The sequence below is a fragment of the Pundamilia nyererei genome, unplaced genomic scaffold (assembly GCF_000239375.1).
Source record: "Pundamilia nyererei isolate P.nyererei 1_Seehausen unplaced genomic scaffold, PunNye1.0 scaffold00080, whole genome shotgun sequence".
Classification (NCBI taxonomy): domain Eukaryota; kingdom Metazoa; phylum Chordata; class Actinopteri; order Cichliformes; family Cichlidae; genus Pundamilia; species Pundamilia nyererei.
In genome coordinates, this window is record NW_005187481.1 from 1,617,106 (window position 1) to 1,640,993 (window position 23,888).

The 23,888-nt window shown below is 39.9% G+C and overlaps 1 protein-coding gene across 4 annotated transcripts in view; it reads left to right on the forward strand.

Annotated features, from left to right (window-relative positions):
- The window catches only part of LOC102209186 (unconventional myosin-XVIIIa-like), a 57,434-nt gene that overhangs the window by 13,884 nt on the left and 19,662 nt on the right, over positions 1–23,888 (forward strand). For 2 of the 4 annotated variants that reach the window (XM_005737878.1, XM_005737879.1), the window contains 25 exons: positions 709–768; positions 1,529–1,616; positions 2,048–2,154; positions 2,233–2,409; positions 2,539–2,749; positions 2,872–3,014; positions 3,212–3,312; positions 3,491–3,554; positions 3,682–3,826; positions 6,441–6,611; positions 7,473–7,563; positions 7,850–8,042; positions 9,775–9,861; positions 11,386–11,524; positions 12,596–12,755; positions 12,847–13,033; positions 13,600–13,825; positions 13,918–14,027; positions 15,039–15,104; positions 16,579–16,707; positions 21,453–21,596; positions 21,759–21,848; positions 22,019–22,138; positions 22,260–22,377; positions 23,596–23,723. In XM_005737878.1, coding sequence (XP_005737935.1) covers positions 709–768; positions 1,529–1,616; positions 2,048–2,154; positions 2,233–2,409; positions 2,539–2,749; positions 2,872–3,014; positions 3,212–3,312; positions 3,491–3,554; positions 3,682–3,826; positions 6,441–6,611; positions 7,473–7,563; positions 7,850–8,042; positions 9,775–9,861; positions 11,386–11,524; positions 12,596–12,755; positions 12,847–13,033; positions 13,600–13,825; positions 13,918–14,027; positions 15,039–15,104; positions 16,579–16,707; positions 21,453–21,596; positions 21,759–21,848; positions 22,019–22,138; positions 22,260–22,377; positions 23,596–23,723 — 3,255 coding nt within the window. The remainder of the gene's footprint in view (positions 1–708; positions 769–1,528; positions 1,617–2,047; positions 2,155–2,232; positions 2,410–2,538; positions 2,750–2,871; positions 3,015–3,211; positions 3,313–3,490; positions 3,555–3,681; positions 3,827–6,440; positions 6,612–7,472; positions 7,564–7,849; positions 8,043–9,774; positions 9,862–11,385; positions 11,525–12,595; positions 12,756–12,846; positions 13,034–13,599; positions 13,826–13,917; positions 14,028–15,038; positions 15,105–16,578; positions 16,708–21,452; positions 21,597–21,758; positions 21,849–22,018; positions 22,139–22,259; positions 22,378–23,595; positions 23,724–23,888) is intronic. The other 2 variants (XM_005737880.1, XM_013912084.1) reach the window with 1 other exon arrangement.

A 23,888-nucleotide genomic window follows, 5' to 3' on the forward strand; every position in this document is an offset into this window, starting at 1 on the left:
ACACACACACACACACACACACACACACACACAAACTAAATTTTTTTGTGCCTGCCCACTTGTCTTTAAAATCATTGATGCAGAGGCCTGGAGTGTACTACTGCGGCATAAAAACTTCTCAAGATCTCAAGATTTATTTTTACCACTGCTCCATTTCATTTACAGTGGACTCGGTGTGTCATGCTGCTCTGTAATGGTGTTGTTGCTTTTGCACTATACAAATACATGTACATACTGAAGCTATATTGTCATAATTCTTCAGTTAACAGCTTTTAACACTTCTTATTAGGTGCATGTCAGTGACATGGAAAGCTAAATTACTAACATTAACATTTCTGATATACATACCTTACTGTGCATAACTGTGACTGTTAATAAGAGGGCATGAGTTTTATGCTCTCTCCACAAACCCACACGTGTGGTTAAATGCATCCTGCTAATCAGTGCATTATTTTTGTTACAGTATTTCTTATAGTAATACAATCATTATTAAGGACTTTATGGTAAATGTGTTGGTGAATCACTTATTTGGGTGGTGTTGCACTGTTGTTGGCCTTGCTGCAGTGTTCGTGTTATACTTTTTACACATTCTGACCTATTGTTTTACTTTTCTCCACAACTCTGCATTTTTATTGTTTCTTCATGCGGTTGTGTCAGTTGAATCTCTATAGGTGTTGAAATAACTTACTGATTTCTTCCCTTGTCCAGTCCAAACTTGTTGAGGATCCCGTGGCCATCCTTCAGGCAGCACACTCAGCTGCAACTAAGGTCTGATAATGGCTACAGCTGGTTGTAATTCTGGTTGCATCCCGAAGTGTTTCAAGTGGAATGTCCTTTTTTGTGTTATTTGTGTGGGACAAACTAGTCGTGAGTGTCACAGAAAGCCTAGTGAATGACATTCAGCACCCATAAAGCTCAAATTAACCTTCCCTATAGACTTACTCAATGTAGTTAAATCTGAGTAAAGGAATAGAAGTACCCTACTCAGTCAGTACTCATTAGTTAATAAAATTAGTTGCATTTCAAGGAAGAAACTACTATTTGATGCATATTCACTGTTTGTACCTATTTTATTACCTCCAAACACTTGACTTGATTTAACTTGTTTGGCTTTATGCTGTATGTGTGTCTCTGTTCAGTTCAAGCAGGTCGTGCATTTTTTTCCCATATGTGATTGGTTTGGACTTGGCTGTGATAAATCCCTCCTGCATTTTAACCTTCCACCTTAAATGTCTTTATAGTGAACATATTAACTGCACCTCTGAGTTAATCACTGTGTGAGCTCTGAAAGGTTCATAAAAGGAGAGTCATGGGAAGTCTAGTTCTTCTGTGGAGGGCTGCTTTTGTAAATGACATAAATATAGGAGGTGTGAAATGAAAACATACTTTTCTCAAATCCATATAGCCCTCCACTCAGTGAACTGAAATCCTTTTGAAAGTCCATTATGCAGCTGTATGATTTATTAATCAGTGATCCAATAGAAATTGGTTATACAGGTTTTCATATACTGATTTTCACCTCTAACAGGTAAAGACTGAGGAGCAGCTGACAGCAGAGAAAACCTGGTATAACACTGAGAAAGTATGGCTTGTCCACAAGGATGGATTTTCCTTGGGTTAGTAAAATGTCTGTATTTAAATAAATTATGCATTATAGTGCAGTTAGATGGAGTTTATTGTGGGTTTTTTACCCTTTATTTATAACTATATTAAAACAAACGTACTTTTTTTCTGCTTTTCCTGGTATGGTCTGTTTCTGGTTGACCTTTTATTACATAACTGTAAAAGTGGGTGTGTGAAGCATTGGAAATGCTTTTGAAATTTTGATGTTATCAGGCTGCTCATTTTACCTCAGGCTGCATGTGATTAAACCAACCATGTTTTCAAAACTTACATTTCAAAACTTACTTACATTTTATTAAATCTCTGACACTATTGAAAGAGATACAGTTGCCACATAGTATTATGCAAAATGAAATGAAACTTTTGCACTCAGGTTGAAATGATGTGTCATAAGTAGTTAACTCCACACTTTGTGGTGGTGCAGCAACTCTCCTGAAGATGGAGACAGGCAGTCTGCCAGAGGGGAAGGTGAAAATCCGCCTGGAGAGTGATGGATCTTTATTGGATGTGGATGAAGACGATGTAGAGAAGGTATTTAATCATCTCATCATTTGTGAACCTCATTAATTACAGATGACACTTGTGAGCTCTTCTGACTTTGAACTCTAGGCAAACCCTCCAGCGTTTGACCGAGTGGAGGACTTGGCCTCTCTGCAGTATCTGAACGAGTCGAGTGTGATGCACTCTCTGCGGCAGCGGTATGGCAGCAACCTGGTGCACACCCACGCTGGGCCCAACATGGTGGTCATTAACCCCATTAGTGCCCCTTCAATGTATTCGGAGAAGGTAGGCTCTAGCCAGTACATGTGACACATCTCTTGTGGGAGAGTATAAATGAGAGTGTAGTGAGGAGAAAATGCATTTCCAATGGTAGTAATCCATGTAAAAACACTATAATTTTGCTCTTCTTTCCAGGTGATGCAAATGTTCAAGGGCTGCAGAAGAGATGACACTGCTCCTCACATTTATGGATTAGCACAGGCTGCCTACAGGAACCTGCTGACTACTCGCCAGGATCAGTCCATTGTATTGCTGGGCAAGAGTGGAAGTGGCAAGACCACTAACTGTCAACACATCATCCAGTATCTGGTTACAGTCGCAGGAAGCACCAACAGAACATTCTCCAGTAGGTTGGAAAGGATGTCCTCTGAATTAAAAAAAATAAATAAATAAATAAAATTTAGCTAATATTATGATTGATGTTGTTGAGTCCCCCTCCCCAATAACAGCGTATGATCTTTATTGTAGCGGAAAAATGGCAAGCAGTCTACACTGTTTTGGAGGCTTTTGGGAATGCTTCTACGTGCATGAATGGCAATGCTAGTCGCTTCACCCACATTGTTTCCTTGGACTTTGACCAGGCGGGCCTGGTGACCTCAGCCTCTATCCAGGTACAGATAAGCACATTTATTAATTAACTCACTTGGACTCAACTGTTGAATTTATTCCTAATGAATAACTGATTTTCATTCCAGACATAAAGTGGTGTATATTTTCACCAAACTCAGTCTTTGCTATTATGCTCACCTGCTCATAATGTTGTATTTCTGCCATCCTTTCAATATTGTGTTCTGCCCTGGTCTTTCAGACAATGCTTTTGGAGAAGATGAGAGTGACAAGAAGACCAGATGGAGAGTCCACTTTTAATGTTTTTTACTATCTAATGGCTGGAGTAGATAGCTCTCTGAGGTAGGGATTAATACACTCATGTCAATTACTATCTAAATCCACTACAGTACTGCATTGGTTTTTACATAGATATATTGTAGTTCTCTATAATGCTGCCTTTTCTTCCTATTTTCCCTTTGATCCTAAATGTGTTCACTAATGTCTTGTAAGTTATTTATTTTTTAAATTTCTTCATTAGAACTGAGCTGCACCTTAACCACTTTGCTGAAAGCAGTGCCTTTGGAATCATGCCACAGACTAAGGTAAATGCATCCTGATACTAGAAGTTTGGCTTGTTTTGTCCAACCAGGAATGGAAGGGGAAAAAGTTTACTTAAAGATTTACCCACCCAAAAAAGAAGCTCAAGTTATGTTTGTGTGAATCTGCCAGGCAGAGGATAAACAGCGGGCCTCTCAGCAGTTTTTCAAACTGCAAGCAGCCATGAAGGTTCTGGGGATCAGCGGTGATGAGCAGAGGGCCCTCTGGCTCATCCTTGGGGCCATTTACCACCTTGGGGCTGCGGGAACCACCAAGGGTAAGATTGCTTGAATGCACAACTGCATCATCTATTGGAGATGACGTTTGTTCTGCTGTTATAGAACAGGCTCCAGTGACAAAGCAAAATGCTGTTTTTGATTTGTGCACACAATGAAAAATAATTATGGTGAAATTACCTTTGTTAGCCCAAATAGTTTTTGTAACACTTTGTAATTTGACAGATATCAAGCTGGCATTATCTCACTGTTGGCAACATGTGCTGTGTGATGCAATCACATGTAATCACAATGGCTGAATAATACATTTATTTATATGTTAAAAGTACACAGTGCACAGCTGCTCCAATGATCAATAGCTGAACATTTAAATCTAGGCCATTGCAGAAAAGGTTACCGTATACTTTAGATCTTAGCACATTTGCGTAGAGTGGGGGGTGGGTGGTGGTGGTGGGCTGGAATCATTCAAGACTTTGTGGTACAGAATTATTGCTGCCTTTATAGTATGTGGCTGCCAGTGAAGTAATACATTGTATTTTTTATTTAATCTGAACCCCTGTCGGATTTACCTTTATTATTCCTTACTGCATGAACATATTAAATAAACAGAGCACCGTTTGTGGTTGAGTAACTGAAACTAATGACAAACTTCTTGAATCTAATTGCTTGGAAACACCGTTGCTGCTCACGGAGAGAAAAACCTTGATCTAATTCTTGACAAACATTTATTTTGTCATAAAGATGCATTACAGGACTAATGGGAACAGCAGTTCTCACGAACACAAGAACTTGCTTCTGTCTAAAGCTGTTCGAATGATGAAACCTAATGTAACAGATTGTTTTCCTTTAGAGTAATAGAACGGCCCTTTTGTCAGGATTTGACTAACTTTTTAAAATTAGATAGCTGACATTTGTAAAAGCTGTAGCTGCCACAAAGATTTTTATTTTAGGTGAGTTAATCATCACATCCTTTTTTTGTCATTATAAAAGGCCACTGGAAGGATAGAAAGGATAGAATTAACCATTTAAGTCCTTTCAAAACACAGATTTAAGTGTTTATTTATATTTAGCATTGACTTTTTGGTTGATGAAATTTGTTTTGTTTTAATTTTAACTGAGGTTAAGTGGGCATATTTACACAGATGAGCAAATGAAAAACTGTCCATTTAAGGATTTAATTGCTGTTGTAGTGCAAATAAATTAATTACCGAATAGCAGGATAATATACAACAGAGAAACCACAAAAAATGTGTGATAACAGTGGCAATAGTGCTGAATTTTGTGCTTTTTGATACGTTTGCTCACTCTTCAGTGCCTGTCTGTAATTGCCAGTTACTTATGAGAATAGCTTGCCAAATAATTTGCAGTGATCCCCTCCAGCTGGCTCCCAATATTTCTGATGGCAGAATAAAGCAGGGAATAGTTAAAAAAAATCAATAAATACTGTCTGTTATTGGGAATAAAAATCCTGAACAACTTTCTGCTTGGCAATACATTTGATTGGTGTCTTCGTTTTCAAAATGAATTCTTATGAAGAAGCAATGTCAGGGGTAGGAATAGGAAGTCATTGAGAGGCCTGTCTATGGGAATATTTATTAATGATAATAGTCTACAGTCTAGACCCTTTTGTATCAAGGGCCTAGTTTGCATTTTGGTTATCAAAAGGAGTAATAAACAGATTATGAAATAAATCCATTGGCAGTGTAACTTTATCCTGGTACACAAGAGGGCAGCAGTGATCTCCAAAACCTAGTTAAGGGACCACCTGAAATGAACTTAGTTTTCTCTGTATATTGTGTAGTGAACACTTACATCGAATAAGTATAGATAGGAGACTTAGCATACTCTTTCTGTGTACTTAAGAAGAAATATTGTACATATGTAATTTTCTTTTATTATCTTTAAAAGCCGTACAGCCATCTGCTGTTTGATTCTGCAATGTTCATTCATGTTGGTAAACCCACTTTGCTCTTTTTGATGTTTTAGTGGAATTTAAGTAATTGTGCTGCCTGGTATCTATCAAAGTAAATATTTAAATGCCTTTGCTTGTCTTCATAACTAGCCTTATCAATAAGAGAAGTATGCAAGGCTTCTGCAGTACTGATGAGACAGATAGAGCCCACTACTTTGTCTGAAATCCCACAGTTTCTCTCTTAAGTCTTAGAAGATACCACTTCATGGTGGATTAAAACTGAAGTTGGCACTCATATCTTTATGTTAGCATCACTCAGCCACTAGATTGAGGGAAAGTTAGTTTTCCCAACAGCAGTCTTTATGTAAATAAATAAATTATGTCCCCTAATGATAAATTTCGCTTTCATTCTCAATAAGATAAAAGGGGCAATTATAATTTCAATTTAATAGACATTTTTTCAGTATTAAACAATTGAAATAAGGTTTTTACTTTATAGATGCGTGTGTGTGTGTGTGTGTGTGTGTGTGTGTGTGTGTGTCTCCATCTCCACAGTAGTTAAATGTATTCAGACTACCACCCTTTTGAACATGCTTTTAGTGCATGTTTTTATCAGCTGTGTCAGTGTCAGTTCGACCAGACACATAATCCTACCCTGTCACAGACAGTATTGTCACAAAGTCACCATGTGCCTGCAATAGTTGGCAGAAGGGCTAATGGAGGTTTTCATGCACGTGTCTCAGCTGGCAGGAAACAATTTGCACGTCATGAGTGGGCTCAGAAGGCAGCCTACCTGCTGGGCTGCACCCTGGAGGAGCTCTCCTCTTCCATCTTCAAGCACCAGGCCAAGGGCACCCTGCCCAGAGCCAGCACTATTCGCCAGGCTTCTGACGAAAATGGCACGGCAGATGCAGGTACTCCACGCCACATTTACCACCATATTCTTTACTCTTTATTCCTCACAGTACCCCCCTTTCTCCCTACCTTTTCTTTTTTGTCACTCTCATTCTATTTACACTTGCACACGCATATGTTGCTGCTCATCACTCAAAGGGAAAATGCAAGGGAGAGAAAAAGTAAAGCTTATCTTGGTAATGAATACCACAGCTTTACAATGGCTATTGACAGATAGGTGCGCATACTATGTTGGGACAAGCAATTTTGGATCCACTCTTCATTCATTGTCCCTGAAATCATAATTGCCTCACATTGATTTTTCACACGTGTTGGTTCATCAAGACTGCAGTACATTCTGAAGGGCATGACGACTCAGTTAAAGGTCTTTCACAGTAGGGATGGACAGAAATGACCTTTGTTTCTCCTTCCCTGCATCTCCCCTCATTCATGAGCATATAGTCATTGACGTGTGTGCACACATGAATATATCGCCTATGCAACAATAAACTCACTTATGTGATGGTATAATGAATTATGAAAGCTTAACAGGTGGCCATTGCCTCTAGGCACAGACATGAGTATTCAGTTTGATTTGACCGTTTCCAAAACACCTGATCCCTAAATGACACTGCTTCAGAAAGACACTTTTGTAGGTATTTTCAATACCTTCTAACTCAGAAAATAATGTGTTTGAATACCATGGAAATGTAGTTCCTTTTTAAATCAAATGCTTTGACTATAGTTTCAGTAAAGCTTTTACAGTTCAACATGTTGACATTCCTCCTTCCTATTCAACTGGTTCTTGTGTTATTTGCTGATGGAGATATTGTGAATTAGCTATTGAGGATTTGTTCTGACTCTGTGCCTTTTTATATCAGCATTCAAAGCAACAGCAATGGAGTGTTTAGAAGCCATGGCATCCGGGCTTTACTCTGAACTCTTCACTACCGTCATTTCTCTAATAAACCGGTTAGTATTTCTTCTCTGGTGTGTTACTGACAGTACATTACATTTGTAATGAAGATGTCATGATTGTGCTGAACCGGTATGCAACAGAAAAATGTAGATGCCTCATGTCACTTTTAGTAACCATCATTTGTGTTTAAACAAGAATGTTTGAATGGTTTCAGAGTATTAGAGCCAGTTTTATTTCAGTTAGGGATATAGTGGCATGAGATGAGGTTATATCAAGAGGTTGTCAAATATGGCACTGCTAATGTTATGTGTGTGTATGTATTTACCATGTTTGCTTAAGGGCTCTGAAATCCAGCCAGCACTCCCTGTGTTCTCTGATCATTGTGGACACACCAGGCTTTCAAAACCCAAGGCTGGCTAAGCGTGAATGTGGTGCAACCTTTGAAGACCTGTGCCACAACTACACTCAAGAGCGTCTGCAGACCCTCTTCTACCAGCGTACTTTTGTTCAGGAGCTGGAGCGATACAAAGAGGTAATGCCATGTAAAGTATTATGCACCGTGCATACAAACAGCCTCATTCTCATTGTTTCTGCCTTCCTCCTACCCTTTCTCTCCCCTTGTCTGGTCCTTTCTCTCAGATATATCAACTCCAATAGAGTATGTGTACACACATCAGATACACTATCTGTTCTACCTGTCACAAGCTGTGACAAGTCAAAGTAGTTCATGTGTTAGACCTTCTCATTAGTGATGCCAGTCTTCACCGCTTCTGCCAAGATCAAAGTAAAGTCACTCACAGCTGCCTGTGGGAGAAACGCCCAGCTGCACAGCAGTGCTGTTGTTCCCTAAAGATCTATTCTACTTCTGTCCTCTTTAACGTTCTGTCTAGCAGGACTGGACCATCATAACTATGGGTGTAGTCATCCCATAGGATTTAGTGTTTTTGAGGACAAATAGAAAGTTTTCTTTCATTACTTACAGTTATGTCTCAATTTATTGCAACAATGTTTTTATTAAAAACTCACCTGATATCACACTGGAGTTACCCAGACATCCTGATTATATTGCTTCAGATACATTGCTTCTGAAAAAGGATCCTGGGATTTCCCACCCACATCCTTTGCATGGCAGAAATGGAGTTGGAATGAGATGAAATATTGCATAAATGCGTGTAGTGTAATTCTCTCTTGTCAGTACATCTTGAAAACATAAGAACCTGTGAAAGTGTCATTGTAAACTGGGTCAAACTCATTTAAAACGGCACACAGTCTTAACAATCACAGTGACAGGCAGGCGGGTTAAATTGTGATACACACAACCGGCACACACAGTATGCCTTTATATTTTTGAATAAATTGCTGTTGGGCGCTCTAGCTTTCTGGCTAGTATTTTTTTTTTTCTTCTGTTTTTTGCGTTCCTCTGTACATGGACTCTCCGCAGCAGAGAACAAAAATCAGTGGGGAGACTTCACATACACAGTCAGCTTGAACACTGGCATCTGTCGTGGCCACATTATTAGCATGCCAGCATTTTCTCCCCTTTCTGGAGCATGATCCACTCTGTTACCATGCACTGTTACTTTATCTCTTAATCTTTATAGCTATAGCTTTATCTCAGATAATTTTTATCATGTGCCACATTAATCTAGAAATGACTAATGGAGCTGCAACCAAAATGGTCAAATCTTTATGGCTTAATAACAATGTATTTGTTCTTTTTTTTTTTTTAAACCAAGTTAAAATAGTTGTAGTTAACCTATAAAATGCTATTACATTTTGGAGCTGTGGTAAAATATAAAGACTTGAGACTGTGACAGCTGTTATATGCTAAAAAGCAAGGTACACTCTAGACAGGTTGCTAGTCATTGACATGGCTAACACATAGAAACGGATAATTAGACATTCTCAGAACCAGGCCTATGGGCAATTTACAATCACCAGTGCACCTAAGATGCATGTCTTTGGACTGTGGGAGGACACCAGAGTATTCAGAGAGAACCCACACAGGAAACCCCCAGCTGGATGGTAGGTCTTGAACTTACTCGCTGTGAGGCAGCAGTTCTAACCACTGTACCATTGCCTCTCTAAAAATCTTCTGCTCTCTGTCACTTTCTCATTTATCCTGTTAATAGTTCAAAACTAAAAAATATATATTTTGCTAACTTATTGGTCTATGACAGTGGGTTTCAAATGGCCTAGCATTCAAAATCCTATTTTTTGACATCATAGGTCATTAGTTTGTCAATCTCTTTGCTGTCCTCCAGGAAAACATAGAACTTTCCTTAGACGACACAGAAACCAGCACGTCTCTGTCTGTGGCAGTGGTAGACCAAGCTTCGAGTCAAGCACTGGTACGCTTGTTTTATTGTCTTTCTTCATTTTATTGTCACACATCTAACTTGCATAATTTCTCATTTCCCTTGGTTTTAGTACCATAAAATGTTTGATTTTCAGATGTTAATGTTAATCCCTGGGTACAATATATTGTTTTTTTAATTAAGAAAAAAATTGAATAATGTCTCTAAGCATCAGAAGACTTCTCTCTATGTTAGACTTGTTTGGCAGAGACTAGAAAGAGAGGGTGGGAGCAAGAAAAGAAAGGTTAGAGAATTGACTTCAAGAAAGAAAATCAATGTTTGGCCTTTCCAGCCTATGATCTGCACCATGGAAACAGAAATGGCCGAGTTTAGAGAGTCCATAGATCACTTTGCTGTAATTCCAATGTGTTTGGTTTGAGTGCTTTACTTTTTAAAGGGTCCCCACTCTAATGGGAATGTCATCAAAAGCAGTGAACTGTAGTACATCACACTAAAAACCGAAGGGTAAAAATAACACAGATTCTTCAAAGTCATTTCTAAAGTCAGCTATAAAGATCTATGCTGTTTAGAGTGCAAAGACATTTTGATCAAAGATTTTTTTTTTTTTTTTCCCTCACAGATATTTTTTTTTCCTGTTGTAGCTCAGACATCTGTTATCACAAACAGCCTTAATGCTTGATTCATTGCAAGCCTCATAGTTGTCACATGTCTTCTCCAAACTGATAACCTGTTTTGTATTTGTAGTCAGCGTAGTGTGCACTGCTGATAAGGATGTCTCCAGTGCAACTTCTGATGGCTGCTAAAGCATTTTTTGGTTTTGTGGATTTGCTTCTTAAGCCACAGTTCCCAGGGTGGATTTAGACAGTAGCTACCTTTCTCATGAGCTTGAACAACAAGATGGTTATGCTCAATGTCTCTGACTTAAAAGTGAACGCTTCAGTGTGTTATGTATTATGGTGACATATATTTGGCATACCCTTATTCAACAATGACATGCTAATTGTGTAACTAATTGCATTATTTAAATTTTTCTCCCTTTATACTTTCCACATTTTCCCTATTTTAATTGTGTGGAATAAGTTAAAACTGTTATGACGGTATTATTGCAGTAAACTGCTAAAAGTATGCTCACATCACAAATGCTATTGAAACTTAAATTTCCGCTGCTAACAATATCACCATGTCTGTGATACACTGCTCAGACTGGGGAAAACAAAGGGCAAAGTATTTTCGCTGACATTTAGAATGGTTTATATGTAAGCAAACGCTCACTACAGAGGCCAGCACCAGGCATTTGAAGGATATTTTTTATAATTAATACTTATTGCTTTGTCATTATTGTTTGTAGGAGGTGGATAATAATATCTTAAATATATTGTGACTCATCAATATATTCCATTAAACACTAACATGAACTAGATGTTTATTACTCATGTTTGACATTCCTTTTGTAAAATCTTTTGCATAGAGGGGGTCATAAAGGTAAAACAGAATAGTGTGTGTGTGTGTGTGTGTGTGTGTGTGTGTGTGTGTGTGTGTGTGTGTGTGTGTGTGCAGGTACGGACAGTGCGAACAGATGAGGCCCGGGGTCTGTTGTGGTTGATGGAGGAGGAGGCACTGCAGCCTGGGGGTTCAGAGGAAACACTGTTGGGACGCCTGTTTAGCTACTATGGACCTGCTGAGGGCGAGAGTAAAGGCAAGGGGAAGATGCACACACACACATGCATAAGGTCGCACTAATACAAATAGTGATCTTCTCAGAAATGAACAGAAAATCCTTGTATTTTCATTTTCAAAAAGAATTCAAAAAAATAAAAACAAAGACGTTCATTAACATTATATATTGTATGGGTATATATAAACTCTCCTTTTGTTTTATAGTACGCTGTATTGTCTCAGTTTAAATGAGCTCATTAAAGCTATACTATAATATGGAATTTCCAAATCACAATATCTCGTTTAATTTGACCAGTTGCTGTTGTTCTGCAGAGCAGTCACAGATATCCGATTCATATGTTTCTTAGCAATTCTCTAACAATAAGAACTGAAGCTTTTAAAAAGTTCCCTAATAGAGCTAGAAAATGGTACGCAAATTGTCATTTTAGTACTCCAAAACAACAGCTGGTGGATTCTCATTAAAGCTACTTTTGGCTGCTCCCTTATTCACAAGGGGTCGCCACAGTGGGTAGCTCCACAGCTTCGATTTGGCAGATTTATTTATTTCTTTTTTTTTACGCCCGTTGCCCTTCCTGACGCAGCCCCAAAGGGATTTGTCTCCTCCTAGCATCAAATAAGGGAGCTTTCATTTGCTAGGCGAATGTGTAAACCACTACACTATGGAGCCACTCAGCTTCAGAATTCTCATTAAAACTCTTCATATAGGTCAGATTTGAGCTCCTCTGTTTCGTCTATCAGCTCTCTGATGACCTAGTACATCATGCTTGTGGCAGACAGTTATATCGTCTATGAAAGTGGAGTATGGTTGGATCTAAATGTCTCACACTAAAACTACACGGATAAAGTGGCCCATTAAACAATAAGGTTTACTAGGAACAGACTGTTCATCATGATGTTTTTATCAGTAAAATCTATGCAGGTTTGTGACAGGCGGCACACACCAGACTAATTAGGATGTGATGAATTTACTTGCTTTGTTAAACTCATGCAGACAGTAAACCCCTTTCTGAAGTCTTGAATATGATTTTTCTCATTATCTCGCTGTATATGTATCTAATACATTTTACACTGGATCCCCCATTTACTTTAGGTCACACTTTCCTGTTGAAAAGTGAAAAAGATCATAATTTCCTGCTGGGCCACAGCCATGGGACAGACTGGGTGGAGTATGATGCACGAGGGTGGCTCAGCTATGCCAAGCAGAATCCCGCCTCTACCAATGCTGCGTCCCTCCTACAGGACTCGCAGAAGTAAGTATCCACCATGCAAGAGTTGTTGTTCCTTGGTGTTGCAGGCTTGAATTATAAAACATCACACTCTGAATTACGGCATCTCTTACAGAAAGATCATCGGCTCATTGCTCATGAACCGCACAGGTGGAACCACAGTTTTGTCCGGGTCTGTTGCTGGCCTTGAAGGTGTTTCCCAGCTGTCTTTGCGCCGGGCTACTAGCATGAGGAAATCCTTCGTCACAGGAGTAGCTGCCATCAAGAAGAAGTCTTTGTGCATTCAGATAAAACTTCAAGTGGTGAGAGCATAGGGTATGATGGCTACTTGGGGATGTGGGGCACCACAAGGCACAACAAAACATGCTGTTGTAAATATGAGAAGTTTTAAATTTGTTTTTGACTCTACCTGAAGTCTTATAAATGAAGTAGAGGCCGGTTGTTTAGCGACAACAGAGAAAATGACATTAAGCCATTAAGAAGTTTTGTTTTAGTGGCTGCATAGTGTAGCGGTTTACACATTTGCCAAACAAGAATCCTGTTTCAGTCCCTTGAAGAGACATTACTTTGGTGTTGCATTAGAAAGAGTATCTAGTGTTTTATGTTTTATTTATTATTTAAAAAAAATAAACATGTGGAGCTACCTGGTGTGGTGAGCCCTTGTGAATATGGGAGCAGCTCAAAACAGCTGCTATTACTACTACTACTACTAATGCTGTTATCAGTACCACTACTTTTAAGAAGAACATATTTCTCAACAAGAGAGTGAAAAACTAAAAACCTTAACTTGTGCTTTATTAGAAGACGCTGCATTAACTCTTGACCTGTTCCCACCAGGCTGCTTATAATCCTGCTCTGTCCTTTTCAGGATGCGCTTCTTGACATGTTGCGGAGGTCCAGGATTCAGTTTGTTCACTGCATATTGCCCAAGGCGGATGCCCTCAAGGCGCTGAGTGGATCTCTGTTCAAAGGAGTGGAATGTGAGACTCAAGGGGAGAGTGGAGATCCTAGCTTAATGCAGCTAGATGTAGCCTTGCTCCGTGCTCAGATACGTGGATCTAAGCTGCTTGATGCTTTAAGAATCTACAGACAAGGTGAGGTAAAGCAAACATACCCCCTTGTCCATGTGTATTAAAAAAAAAAAAAGGCTGTCAGATTAAATCTTATTCAATACCGGTTTTCACAGGTTACCCTGATCACATGGTGTTCTCTGAGTTCCGACGGCGCTTTGATGTGCTGGCACCGCATCTCACCAAGAAGCACGGAAGAAATTATATAGTGAAGGACGAGAAGAGAGTAAGTCAGTCACTGAGAGAGGGAGTAAAATGTACAGCTGTGCCGCTAGCCAAGCACAGTGAAGATTGATGATGTGAGGAGGCAGCTTCATGACCTGATCTCAACAGCCTGATGTCAGCAGCCTACTGACAGAGACATAAAGCTTCATCAGGGCTAATAGTAAAGACCTAATCAGCTTAACTTCATCACTATAATGCCTGTGAAAGAAGCTGATCAATATCAGGGCTTAGAAAGTGCTTTACTGCAAACAAAAATAAAAATGCCTATTTTTCTAAATGCCATGGTTATTACACTGTGACAGTACTGCTTTTGTTGGTTTTAATTTAAATTTATAAAAAATGTGGATGGCTTGAGCTTCATTATAAAGACCTATGAAAGAAACATGAGTTGAAGAGTAGTAGAGAAAAATACAGAAGTTTCTTTCTGCAGAGAAATAAGAAAGCAAGGTAGAGAATGTGGGTAGGGGTGAATATAACTCCTTTCCCCTGTGTCAGTGTGTTGGAGCTGAGTTTCTGTGGAAACACTGGCAAACAAAAGCCCCTCAGTATTCGTGGCAAACCTCTCTTGGTGTAATCTAGATGTGGTCTTTCAAAGTGGAGTCTCAAGTAGAGAGAAGAGCCCCAGACAACAATAGACGGACAGTATACACAGGCTGAAGAGGGAGAGGGGGGGCTCCAGTCTTTTGGTTGGTGTAACTCTACATGGGATATGTGTGTTCAGAGCTGCAACTAGGTCAAGAAAAACAGGGGATCATGATGAATAGACTAGGTGCAGGTGGATTTTAGGGGGCAAGTTGTAATTGGTTTGTTGTATTTTTTCTTTTGCATCCCGACTTGGTTTTAAAACAAAATCCAGAGTGAGAGAAGAGGGGAAAAAGTGCACTGTAGTTATTAAACATGACAGATAAGGGGGAACTGTAGACCGCTCTATTGTTGTGGTGTCAGTAGCACCACTGGATCCACCTTTTGAAAGGCTGAATGTGTGTTTGTGTGCATGTATGCATTTACTCAGGCTGTAGAGGAGCTTCTGGAGTCCTTGGATTTGGAGAAGAGCAGTTACCACATGGGTCTGAGCAGGGTGAGTAATGCCCACACATCACAAACAAATGAACAGCTTTAAAAATGTATTGAATAAACATTTGCTATGAATTGCTCTGCGTCTGTTTTGAAATTCTCACCACAGAGCAGTAGTACACAACTCTTTTTTTTATGACACTTGCTGTCTGGGGATGTGTGTCTTTCAGTACACCTGTTCCTCTTTGAGGCTTGTTTGCCATCCTTTATTGGAGACCTGCCAAGCCTTGTCCCTTCTTCAAGTTATTTAGCCAGTGGTTACCCAAGAGACATGTCTCTACCTTGCCCATATATATTACCATATTTACTATGTTTTTTTCAGGTTATTGGAGCAAATTTCTCCTCTTAATGCATTCTGTTTTTCACCACAAACTTAGTATGATTTGCACAGTAAACATTGCTTCAAAATGCACATTAAATCCTATCAGCTGGAAAGCGGCCATCAGTCAAAATGAAATCAAACAGTAAAGTACAAAAGAGGGGGACTTATGCTCCAAGATACTGTACGGTGTGCATGGCCCTTTTATAAAACACATGACAAAAGAATGGTTTGGAGGCGGCTTCACATGGTGCCACACTTTGGAGTGTGAAATGGGCTCAGAAGTAGACATGCACAGTTGGCCATTCACAAAGCATTCCAGTGGTGTCTTGGCAACCTGTCTCACTTGCATGCCAATTACACCAAACCAACTAAAAGCAGTGAATGAGAAGCTCTTGACTGGACAAAATCTGCCATTAGAGATAGCCACATGCCTGAAAGGAACATAGCTGCATAAAGCTACTACATGATGCCTGCATGCAATTTTGAAAATAAAAATAAAAGAATAACAGATTAATTTTTGCCTTGAGAGTTTTAATTAATATTCATTGATACCATTGAATGTATCTTTCTTTGCTACTGCTTTATAGATTTGCTTGCTAAAACAGTTTGATGATTCCCAGCTCTTGCTTTGTTAACATATTATATATGGATTTTGGAATTTAAGGAGCATGGACACTTTGTAGAGCGACCTTAGTTTGAGAAAGTGTGTGTTTGTGTGTGTGTGTGCGCGTGGTCATCCTGTCCATTTTAATAGCTTCCTGCCATCATATCTGGAACGTATCATGGTACCAAATCCTTCTTGGGTATAAACAGGCTATGACATAATGTGCTTTCCTTTGTCTGTTTACCTCTTTTTTTTTTTTTTTACCTTTGCCCTAGATTAGAAATGGACAAGGCTGATTGTTCGAGATAACTTAATCACCCGGGTTCTCACTTAGATAAGACTCACTTGACTGTGGATTACACTGTTTCTTATTGATTAGTTGCTTCAGTGCATTAATTTACCTTTTAACTCCCCTCTGTTTTAATTGTGCTGCTGGGCTTGACATTAAAGCAGGGCCTCTAAATCTCATAATATCTAAAATAACCATTAAATTGTCTGAACTGTTTTACGCTTTGCTAATAAGCATCTGTGTATGATTGTTTCTTGTTATAGCTGTTCTTCAGAGCTGGAACCTTGGCTAAGCTGGAGGAACAGAGGGATGAGCAGACCAAGTGCAATCTAACCCTCTTCCAAGCTGCCTGTAGAGGTTACCTGGCACGGCAAGCCTTCAAGAAGAGAAAGGTATGCAGGATTCTATACTGAAATGAAACGAGCAGTCCAAATGTTGTCGTAATCTTAACTGAAGCCTAAATACAACTGTGACAGGTTTTTGTCAACAAAGTTTGAAGGGGAGAAACTTGAATGAATTCACTTTAATTGGAAAAAATATGTAATTGCAACACACTGTCTATTGTTTTATTTTTATTTTTTGCACAGCTGAGCAAAATGAAGTAGGTCAAGTAGGTGAAGAATATGCACTTCAGAATTGAGAGCCAATTTTAGATCTAGTTTGTTCTGTTCTTGGGGTAGATATAACCAGCCCTGCTGTAAATCTTCAGCTAATTGCAAATAGGTTCTCTGAATCTATTGGCTGTACCCCATCCCTTGTTGTAATCCATCCAATCAGCTTTCCCAAGGCGATATTTGATTGTGACATTTCCATTTCTGTGACATTTTATCAGTCCACTCCCCTGAATTGTAGCCTTATCAAACATGCTGCTGACTCTCATACCCATCCATTCCATCCATCTTCCATTTTTCTACCAGGACCTGTGTGAGTCTATCTCTCTGGACCTCATGTGTCCTCTTGTGATGTATAGAGCCCTGCAGTACTTTTCTCCCTCTATGATTACGTTGTACTATTTAAGTGAATGTGCCACTTCAGCTGGGCTGTGATGAACCAGCAGAAATGGAATTACATTACTTATCTCTCCATCCACTATGACATACTGTTAGGAAGCACGCATGTTGTTTAGTTGTAATATGATGCCAGTCAAACTGTTACATTGTCAGTGTTGTAATGAGGTAAATCAAATTGACCTTTAAAATATCTGGACTTTCAGATATCATATTTTGGTACCTTTCTTTTTAAATCAAATACTTAAATGTATGTTGGTCTAAAATTGGAACCCCAATACATTTTCTTTATCAAGTTCAGAAGTGATTATTTACACAGCAAAGCAGGGTAAGTGCCTGTTGCTTTACAATGGCTAGAAATTGAAGAAAATCAACACCAAGGATCCTTTCAAAATTGCTAGGCAACTGTGCAATTACAAAATCCATTAGCAAAGAAAATTTTTTTCCTCTGCCCTCTTTAGCCCCCTCCCTCCTGCACATGTATCTATAATAGAAAGATGAGACTTTATTTCATCTCAATTGTATTTATCTCAAACTCAACTTAGGTTGGCAAGGTAACAGGAAATATGCAGTTATGACGCACCCCTCATCAAGTCAGGGTTGCAGAGGTTTATTTAAGCTGTGGACATTTTAATGCACATTACTTTCATATCCACAAACCAATTCATTTTGATTCAGTTCAAAAGAACTTGAGTTATTCCCAATGAAAGCAGACCCAACAGCTAGCAGCATCCTAGGTAGAGATTAAGGACTAAAAAAAAACAGAGAGTAACTGCTAGCCTGAGTCTAAGGGTAACAAAACTCTTTGGAGCCTTTTGTAAGGGCCCTCTACCGCCAAGGTGGTCATATAGCCTCTCTAAAACCATACGAGGCTAAATATTTCCTTCTGTTTTTAGTCCTTGAGTTAAGCTAAGCTAACTGGCTTATTACTCTATTCTAAACTTGCATTAAAAAATTCCACACCTGAAATGATAAATGAATCGATGTCATGTAGTTATTGAATTTCTTTTTTTTTTCAAACACTTCAAAACTAGTCATAAAATACTAAAGCTTTTAATAATATTAGGTCAGTTTCTGTACTCAGCAGTGAGAGATATAAAACTGTGCTTGGTAGAGAAATTACAAGAAAGATGCTGTTCTGAAAGTGGCTTTGCAGCCCCTTGCTACCCCTTTTCTGCCTTTTTCTAACCAACAATTTATTCCCATACAGCTGTTGCATGCATGGTAAATACAGTCTCTCCTTGCAATAATTATCTGAAGGGCATCTTTTCCCCTGATTATCATTCTGTTTATATTATTCCTGATTCAATTAGTCAACACCAGACTTGGGGAGGATGCAGGGATGTGTCGAATATTGAGTAATTTCCATCTCTCGTTCTCTTACTGTGAAGATTTGCAGAGTGTGTTGTTGTCGAGTCTTAGAATAATCACTGTATAATAACATCGACTGGCACCCTTGCTGTTTCCCTGATATCCCTCTGCGAAAACAGATCTGGTCTTCATTGCCTCTTACACTGTTTGAAGTATCCAGTCTTAGCATGTACAGTAGATGGTAATTTGCCTCTGGAATAGTGCAAGTGAGTTCTGGTGAAGCTCTCAGACAGCTACTGGTTGATGTATATGGATGTGACAGGAAGTCACAAGTTGCCTTGATTGATATTCTCTGGCATGTTAACCTTGTGAAGCTGTGCCAAGCCCATGTGACATTAAATGACAAAACCACAATTTTTCCTCTTTTTTTTTTCTTTTCTTTCCCCTTTCAACTGTCTCCTCAAGGGGACAACCTGACATTTTAAAAGTCTGTTATTTTGCCTCAGCAGGCACTTGCCATATTGGGAGCTTTGTCCTTCAGGTACCCTACAAATGTAGTTTTTAGAATTATTTGCATGGAATCAGCACACAGCTGAGCTCAGGCGGGGGATTCTACAGAATATCTTTTTCATTTGAAACATGCATTCCCATGGTTCTGAATCAAAGCGCAGATGATACCTTTATAGTTGCAGTTGTAAAGGTATCAGTATGCAGTGCATTGCTATAAGATATGTCTTTGGTTTAGCTTAGGGTTAAAAATGAATAATGTACAAAGTGTAGAAAGAGCCAGAATGATAAAGCTTATAGCTTATGTTTGTTTATAATGAAGCAATCCTCAGAAACCGATGTTGCTTCATTCCATCCATCCATCCATCCATCCATCCATCCATCCATCTTCATCCACTTTATCCGGGGCCGGGTCGCGGGGGCGGCAGCCTAAGCAAAGAGGCCCAGACCTCCCTCTCCCCAGCCACCTCCTCCAGCTTATCTGGGGGAATACCAAGGCGTTCCCAGGCCAGCCAAGAGATATAATCGCTCCAGCGTGTCCTGGGTCTGCCCCGGGGCCTCCTCCCGGTGGGGGGCAGGGGGGGGCATCCTTGTCAGATGCCCGAACCACCTCAGCTGGCTCCTTTCGATGTGGAGCAGCAGCTGCTCTACTCTGAGCCCCTCCCGGATGGCCGAACTTCTCACCCTATCTCTAAGGGAGAGGTCAGCCACCCTTCGGAGGAAGCTCATTTCTGCCGCTTGTATCCGCGATCTCGTTCTTTCGGTCACTACCCACAGCTCGTGGCCATAGGTGAGGGTAGGGACGTAGATCGACCGGTAAATTGAGAGCTTCGCTTTTACACTCAGCTCCCTCTTCACCACGACGGACCGGTGCAGCGTCTGCATCACTGCAGCTGCAGCCCCAATCCGTCTGTCGATCTCCGGCTCCCTTCTCCCATCACTCGCGAACAAGACCCCGAGATACTTGAACTCCTCCACTTGGGGCAGGAACTCATCCCCGACCCGGAGTGGGCACTCCACCCTTTTCCGGCTGAGAACCATGGCCTCAGATTTGGAGGTGCTGATCCTCATTCCCGCTGCTTCACACTCGGCTGCGAACCGTTCCAGTGCGAGCTGGAGGCCCTCACCCGATGAAGCCAACAGAACCACATCATCTACAAAAATCAGAGATGAGATTCTGAGGCCACCAAAGCGAAAGCCCTCTGCCACTTGGCTGCGCCTAGAAATCCTGTCCATAAAAATTATGAACAGAACCGGAGACAAAGGGCAGCCCTGGCGGAGCCCTGTTGCTTCATTTATTTACTAAATGACAACTTTATGCTCAGACTTTGCTGCAGGTATCTAATATCTAATACATATACAGTAAGTCTTACATGTATACAGACAATCAAACCCGAAATACATGTATAGAATATTTGGAAAAGAATGTAGTGTTTTTTTTTCTTTTTGTTTATTAACCTTGGTTCAAAATTTTCATTCACTTCACACTGTCTTACAGTTGTCACACCTTGTTAATGTGATATGAATACCAAAATATTTATCCACAGTGCTCATGTTGTATAATCTTTTGTTTGTTTCCTATTCATTATAGACTAGATATGACAAGTGAGACCTGTTTAATTCTTCTGTCAGAGATTTGCAGCATTTTGCTCCATGTTAAGGCTTTCACTGTGTGACAAATCCTAATTGGTCATAGAGAGTACCTTCAGGGCAAAATGTACCTGATGCTGAGAATTGTGTTGCTCTAATTGGGTTTGCCCATAATCTGCTGCTGCTAGAGAGCCTCATGCATAAGCAGCATGGAAATCGTGTAATACTTGGAATTAGCTGCCAAAATGTTTGATTTAATTAATCAAAAATTAGCTTCCAGCCTTGGAACACACTCGGCGGAAACTCTCTAGTGGAGGTTGGCAAGTCCCGGGATATGCTTGCCCATACATATGCAATATAGCAGAAGAATGTAGTTATTTTCAAATATTGTTCATCAATGGTGCGGATGATATGGTAATGGTAGAGTTTGGAAAGTATTTATTCCAGTGATTATATAAAAGCAGCATTTAGTCTGGATACTGCCTCCATGTGGTACCTGTGCAAACAATTTGTCTGCATTCAAGCTATTGGTGCTGCATATTATATGCATTGTTGCTGGTTGTAAGGTCATAATAGGGGATCTTTTACAGATATATTTGGAAGTAATTACATCACTTTTATGCCATTGACATTCAATATGAGTTTGTATTTTGTTGTGCAAATAACTGCCTGCACTCTCACAGATTTCTCTTTGGTGACTGACTCTCCATATGTGTGTTTAGATTCAGGATTTAGCCATCCGTTGTATTCAAAAAAACATCAAGAAGAACCGTGGAGTGAAGGACTGGCCATGGTGGAGGCTCTTTACCACAGTGCAGCCCCTCATTAAAGTGCAGCTCACAGAGGACCAGATGCGGAGCAAAGATGTGAGCAAACCTCACACAACCTGTTGAATCTTTAAGGATTTAATATATTTTTAAATGCATTCCGTGTCTGCACTATTCTACATACTGTCATCACTGTTGACATTGACCTCCAACATAACATAACATGTATCTGATATAAAACAGCTATATTCTGTATTCCAGGAGGAGATTCAGCAGCAGAAATTGAAGCTTGAGAGAGTGGAGAAGGAACGAAATGAGCTGAGACTCAATACAGATCGATTGGAGAGCAGGGTGGGTCCCCCTGCCTATGGTAGTGCATTCTGGATAGTTTTTGGAGATTTATGGTGCAGTTGCACTCTTTATTTTAGTTAAAGATTTGATTACCTACTTGCACAGGAACTGTGGCCAGTAGTTTGCAACTTTGCATAACACCCCGTGTGCGTCTGCTTGTTTGTGATCAGATCGCAGACTTGCTGGCAGAGCTCGCTGATGAGAGAAGCACAAGTGAGTCAGCATCCCAATTGCTGGAGGCTGAGACTTCTGAGAGACTGCGCTTGGAGAAAGATATGAAGGATCTACAGGCAAATAAACATGAAATATATATATGAAAGATGCACACTTAAAATTTATAGTAATTCTGAAGTTCAGTTTATTATGACTGACATGCTCTGCGTGATTATTGACTGAATTTGTGCATTCCAGGCAAAGTTTGATGCCATGAAGAAACAGTTAGAATCGCAGGAGATGGAGGTGATGGAAGCACGACTCATGAAAACATCAGAGCTAAATGGGGAGATGGACAATGATGATGAAGATGCTGGTTAGTAGAGCAAGACACTGATATCTAACATTTGGTCGTGACACCAGAGATTGCTACATGCAAGATCGAATTTGAAGATAATTCAGAGAAACTTTTCTCTGTTTTTTTGAATAACATAGTCTCGGTCATCAGTGTTTTTTAAGCATTTGTTTTAAATTCCCTAATTAATTGCACCCTGCGACACTTTCAGCAGCTTGCCTAAGCCTGCCTAATGGGCATGTCAGCTCAGGTCAGAAGCATAATTTACTGAACCACTCAGACCAGCATTATGTGCACAGTTTGAAAAATCTCCCTTATACTAATTGTAGCTGCAGGAATGAATGGCTTTGTTCAGCTGTTTCAGCAGGAGACATGGCAGTAAGACTTGGTCACATCCTGCATAATACTGTTAAGTATATTTTCCAAGTTTAGGATTAACCGCTAGGAGATTAGGATGTCCGCTCCCAGGCATACAACTAATGCTTGTTTCTGATTGGTCTCCCCCTGCTGGGAAAGAGAGCGCCTGCTGAGAGCATATTGTCCATGGGTCTTTTTTTTTTTGGATATCTGTGTTCCCACCTCCTTCAACCCACCTCAGCAGACAAGCCATTACAGAGCATATCAGAATTCTTAGATGAATGAGAAAGTAATCGGTGGGATCAGAGCTGGTGGCCCTGCAAGTTGTCATTATGCTATATATATGCTAATGAGCAGCACTGATGGAGGAGCCTGTGTTGGTATGTGAAGGAGAAGTGGACAGCCTCTAAAATGATAAGGCTTGGAAATGAACCTGAACCCAAATGTCTGTCTGGCTGCTGTTATAGTTCTGATAGCCTATGACAGCTCCAGAATTAAGGTTGCCTAAGAACTGTGGAAAGTGCCACTTAGACATGTCCTCCTCTAACTACTGTTGTGGTGTGCTCTGAATTCCTATCTCAGGTTTATTCAAGATAAGAGCTAAAACACAAAGCCTTCTTTGTAGTTTCCTGTTGAATACCTTGACCTTGTAAGTTCAGCATCTGATTAAGCAAAAGTTTTATTTCCAGAAAGATTATTTTATTTCAGTCTTTGAATGTGATAATCATCGCAGCCAGTGCAGTGCACTCCATAATCCCACGCATCCATCATGTCTGTGGTTTTTACGCCTCTTCCTCTGTGTACCTGGCTGGACCTGCATTAAAGTCAGGAAATGCTCAAATGTCACACAGACATTTTCTGAATTGCATGTCTTTCCTCTAGGAGGAGAGTGGCGGATAAAATACAATCGAGCCGTTCGTGAAATGGACTTTGCCAAAAAGAAACTTCAGCAGGAGTTTGATGACAAGCTGGAGACGGAACAGCAGAGCAAAAGACATGTAGAGAGAAAGGCAAGAGCAAATTACAACTTGAAATACTAGTAATAAAAAAAATCTAAATTAATTTGTCTCACACTTATAACATTTTAATTGTGGAAATGTAATAGTAATACTAGGTCTTGCACTTTCATTAAAGAATTGTGTGTGTGTGTGTGTGTGTGTGTGTGTGTGTGTGTG